General features: G+C 37.5%; 1 protein-coding gene across 1 annotated transcript in view; it reads right to left on the reverse strand.

Moving 5' to 3' along the window:
• Positions 1–429: 429 nt before the first annotated feature.
• Positions 430–5,000, reverse strand: part of Dbct (Dihydrolipoamide branched chain transacylase E2) — a 10,207-nt gene continuing 5,636 nt past the window's right edge. The window contains exons 5-10 of the mRNA XM_043019280.2: positions 4,975–5,000; positions 3,698–3,843; positions 2,927–3,130; positions 2,307–2,498; positions 2,072–2,143; positions 430–1,731 (exon numbers count right to left, since the gene is read on the reverse strand). The exon at positions 4,975–5,000 is cut by the window's right edge and continues 116 nt beyond it. Of these exons, the coding sequence (XP_042875214.2) occupies positions 1,564–1,731; positions 2,072–2,143; positions 2,307–2,498; positions 2,927–3,130; positions 3,698–3,843; positions 4,975–5,000 (808 nt within the window). The 3' untranslated portion in view covers positions 430–1,563. The remainder of the gene's footprint in view (positions 1,732–2,071; positions 2,144–2,306; positions 2,499–2,926; positions 3,131–3,697; positions 3,844–4,974) is intronic.

Below are 5,000 nucleotides of genomic sequence, written 5' to 3' on the forward strand. Positions count from 1 at the left end.
AAACTGCACAGGTCAAAGGTGAATGACAGTCAAAGATGAAGATTAAGCCTTGATTTCAAATTTCCTTTTTCTTATGCCCTATTCTTTAGAAAGTACTAAATGACAAACTAATCAATCAGAGTAACTCCTACTGTTGAAATTTTTGGAAGGGAAATCTTTAATCAAAATGTTAATTAGATAAATAATAAGATCTAACTTTAGGTTCCTACATCTGGATAATTCTCATCTAAAGTCTCAGTTAGCAAACCTCTTACAAGAACCTGGCTTGTATTTTGAAAAATGATTGACTTTGAATTTGTGTCTAATCTTTTATTGCTAATTAATGGCATGTGTATTTGATATAAATGTTGGGTCTTTTACCTTTACAAGAAAATATTGCTGCAAAGTCCATTTGTCTTTTAGAAAAACGTACAGGGTTAATAATCAGACTTTTGTACTAAAAGTGTTTATTTATTTACACATCTACCCCTATCATTCCTGAAAACAATTATCAACTCTGTGTACATCTTATTAAGAGGAATTAAATACCAAAACTTTATTACCATTAACTCAATCACTATGAATTTGTACAAGTTATCTACTCACACATCAAATATGAGCAACAAAAACAGCTAAATATTACAACTGTTAATCACAATGAAAAAAAAATTACAGTGTCTCAGCAGAAGAGCAACCTTAGAGAAACTGTAAAGCTACCAAATGAAGTCAATTATGAAAAGAGAGAGAGAGAAAAAAATGCCATGATAAAACTTTACATAACACTACTCCTATAAAAATAGTTATCTAATCCATGACTATCACAATAACTAGGCTGCTAACTAACTCCAGGCATAAAAACAGTAACTACAGAAAGGAGAGATTCAGTGACATAAATTTGATACCCCAATATTGCTGCCATGCCTGAAGGAACATGCCATTACTGTCTACTAAACTACTCTTGAGAACATATCACATATTAACCCTAATGGGTACTATTCACATTCATTAACCCGATACCATCAGCCGCCGGCCACAGACGGCGATTATGTAATATGCATAGCGCCGGGTGCCGGCATGTGGTGTCAATCGTATAATTGATTTAGGCCTATGCGTTCGAGAGCCCCAGCATTGCAGCCAAAGATGGAACAGTGCCGACGGGAATGGGTTAATTGGTTTGAACTTTTTTTCTTTGTTTTACTTTGCACTTGAAAAATATGAATACGATCCTGCTCTGCTTCTTTTTGCGTGTGGCAGTGTTGAGCATCGAGCATACCATAGTCTTACAACCCTTCCGATTAATCCATCCACTAACCATATTCAACTTTGGAAAGACTAAGTACCTGTAACAATTTCTACATCAATATAGTTTTTTTTTTACAGATAATTGTGTGAGGTGCTACATACCAATATCCCAATATAATTCAGATACCTGAATAACACTTAATGTTACAAGCAATGGCACACAGTAGCATAAAGCATCAGATATATACCCACTGAAGACCTGCAGTACAAAAATATGGACAGTAAGTGGCACAATAAAATGGCTCCCTACATCCACATTAAACTAATTGCTCAACAATGCCATTATTTCATGTGAACAATCATAGTAGCAGGGTTTTCCAGGAACGATTTCCAGAGGTTGGAGAAGCGGGCCATGGTTGCACCATCAATGACGCGGTGATCTGCTGACCAGCTGATCTGCATTATGTGCGCTTTGGTTACATTCCCTGAGGAATCAAATCTTGGTAGAATCTGTAAGGAAGAAGAAATTGATAAATAAATACAAAATATATATCTACAAAGCCATGACAGGCTTGTCTAACTCTATAAACACACACACACACTCAAACGCTCTCAGTCTCACACACACACACACATGCACACACACACACACACACACACACACACTCACACTCACACTCACACACACTCACACTCACACTCACACTCACACTCACACTCACACTCACACTCACACTCACACACTCACACTCTCTCAGATATACATTAATACATATATACTATACAAACATATACCAAGACACAAATAAATAACAACATAATAATGTCTCTAAAGGTTTTTAACACTAACCTGTATTTTACCAATAGCACCAATGGCAACTTCAGGAGGAAGAATCACAGGCTTTGCATAAGTGCCCCCAATCTGAAATGTACAATAAGATCTTTTTCATATGCATATCCTATAACAGTAAAATATAGAGATAAAAAAAGAGGAAAAAAGGAAAAAATGAAAGGAAAAAGAAAATCAATGTAAATACACTTAAGAAACAACAAACGAAACAAGAAAACAACACTTAAGCACTTACCGTCCCAATGTTGGAGATTGTAAATGTGCCGCCGGTGATGTCCTGCGTCTTAAGGCTCCCCCGTAATCCTAGCTCCTGCAGTCGGTTTATCTCGGCTGCAACCTCCAGAAGGGTGAGTCCTTGCACCCCCTTTACGTTGGGTACGACCAGGCCATCGCTCGTGTCCATGGCCACTCCAATGTTATGGCTGGCCTGTGAGCAGTGGGATTTTTCCATAATAATCCATTGCGACAGACACTAATATTCTTGTTTGCATGATAATAGTGTTAGATTCTATGTAATGCCAGGTATATAGTTTGGGAGATTTGAAATTTAAAACTGAGAGTGAAATTAAAATGGTGAGTGTAAGTGTGCATGTATGTGTGTGTGTGTAGGTTTGTGCTTGGGTAAGTCACAATTTGAGGAAATGAATGAGTAAGTACGAGTGAGTGAATTAGTTAGTGAATAAGTGTATGTGAAATCTGTATGCGTGTTTACATTTGCATACTGGCTGTGTATGTATGTATGTATACTTTTATTTTGAATGTTATCATTCAAACCTGTGAATTATATGCCTAAGTTTGTACATATGTATAAATTCAAAACTCCCAATCATTATTTTGTCCATTATAAAAGCTCACCTTATAAGTAATATTTTCACACTTTTCATCCACAGAGGCATTGAGAACTGGGAAATGGGACAAGGCCATGGAAGCTGCTTTGATAAAGATGGGCATGTACGAAAACCGAACCCCGTGCACTTCAGCCATGGCTTTCAGCTCTTTCCGCAGTCCAACCAGGGCCGTCATGTCGATCTCGTCGCAATACCCAAAGTGAGGTACTTTCTGAAAATAACAAAAACAATGCAAAACTTCAAAAAAAGAAAACCTAATCTCTATTCATAATGAAAGAGACCTTCCTTCTCATCACACAATAAACAGAAGAGATTGAAAGTAATTACATTAATATAAAAGCAAAAGAGAAAAGAGATAAAGACAAAAAGAAACAAGAGAGAAAAGAGAAGAAAAGGGAGAAAGGGGAGAGAAAATAGAATAAAAACAAATAGAGTAACTAAGAAAAGGGAGAGAAAATAGATAAAGAAAAAATAGAGAAATAAAAGAGAGAGCAAGAGAAAAAGTAAAAAGAAATTGAGTAATAAAGAGAGAAAATGAAAATGAATGAGAAATAGATAAAAATAAAGAGAAAGAAGAAAGAGAATGCAATGGAGATAGAATAGCGAAACAGAGAGGAAAGAGAAAAAGAAGAGATAAAACAGAAATAGAATAAGAGCAAGAGAGATGGGCAAATTAGAGAGACAGAGAAATGAGAGAGAGAAAAAGAAGAAGAAGAAGAGAGAGAGAGAGAGAGAATTCTTATTCCATTTCAACACAACTCAATCAATGAACACCCACCATCGCCTGAGTCATGCTCTTCACCATCGCTCTTTGGAAGCCCTTGATTGGAACCTGCTTGTCTTCGCCGAGAATGACTGGCATGGATGGCGGAAGCTTTGGGGGTGCTTTGGGGGCAGCAGTCGGAGGTGGAGATGCTGGCTTGTCTACGGGTTGTGGGAAGTTTGCAAAAAAAGAAAAAGCCATTAGGTAGAATTTTGGTGAGATGTACAGCTCAGGGCGGAAGTTGTGCCATGGATGCCAAATGTACACGGAATCTAAATGAGTTGCCATTTAGAAAGTTCTTTAGGTTACCCTAAAATGTGTATTTTCAGTCATTGCTGTATTACTACATGACTTGTCCAGACTTATGCCATCATGTAGATGTGTGCAGGGCATACACATGGAAACATGAAACTGATTTTATTGGGCACTGTACAATAGCTACCAAAAGTATCTTTAACATGATTTGCAGTGCAATCTGAAACTCTAAACAAATGATAAATCTGACTATCTGCCTACTTGTGCTAAATGAAACTGTTAACTGTTTCAGACTGTACAGTACATTATTTTAAATATATTTTTGGGAGAGGCTGTACACAATTGCTTAAACACACCTTTTTTAGTGCTATTTCTATAAAACATTGACTGGACAGTACTTATATCAATCATAATTGTGTTAAGAGTTGTTGTAATGATGAAGGCATTGTTCAGTCCTCCTTAAATTGTAGGAATATCCAAGTTTGTGTTCACATATATTACAAGTTCTATTTCAATATGTTTACTGGACGAATGGTTAGTTAAAGGCATTTGAAATTCTGTAAAATAAATATGAGACATGTACGAATATAATTATCGTTTTTAATCAGAGCTTCTGTGAAACTTTCTAGGCAAATTCATTTTCTACGCAATACAAAAAATATCATCTGGAAATATTACTTAAAAAGCAGAAGCATGAAGGAGAATCAACAAAACCAAATATGAGGATATGTAATAATCTTAACCCATTCACGCCGGGGCAGTTCCGGCTTTGCGCGGTCGCAATACCGGGGTTCTCGAACGCGTAAGCCTAACGCCTCGAGATTCTCGGGTGCACAAGCCGCAAGCCTCGGTTGCCCGCTCGCTCTACCCGAGCGCGCGGCTTCCCCTCATAGCGCATCCAGGGCGTCTGACGCGAAAACCACAATACGTGCTATCACGTCAACCGGCGTGAATGGGTTAATACTATCACATTATTACCCTGTCTTTAGAGCAGAGCTTCCTCACACACACAGAATAGAGAAAGCTGAAGGATTTACCTGGTGTCGTCACAACAGGTCGGGTT

Source organism: Penaeus japonicus, unplaced genomic scaffold, assembly GCF_977035675.1.
Source record: "Penaeus japonicus unplaced genomic scaffold, GWHDUDI00000001_assembly GWHDUDI00000004, whole genome shotgun sequence".
Classification (NCBI taxonomy): domain Eukaryota; kingdom Metazoa; phylum Arthropoda; class Malacostraca; order Decapoda; family Penaeidae; genus Penaeus; species Penaeus japonicus.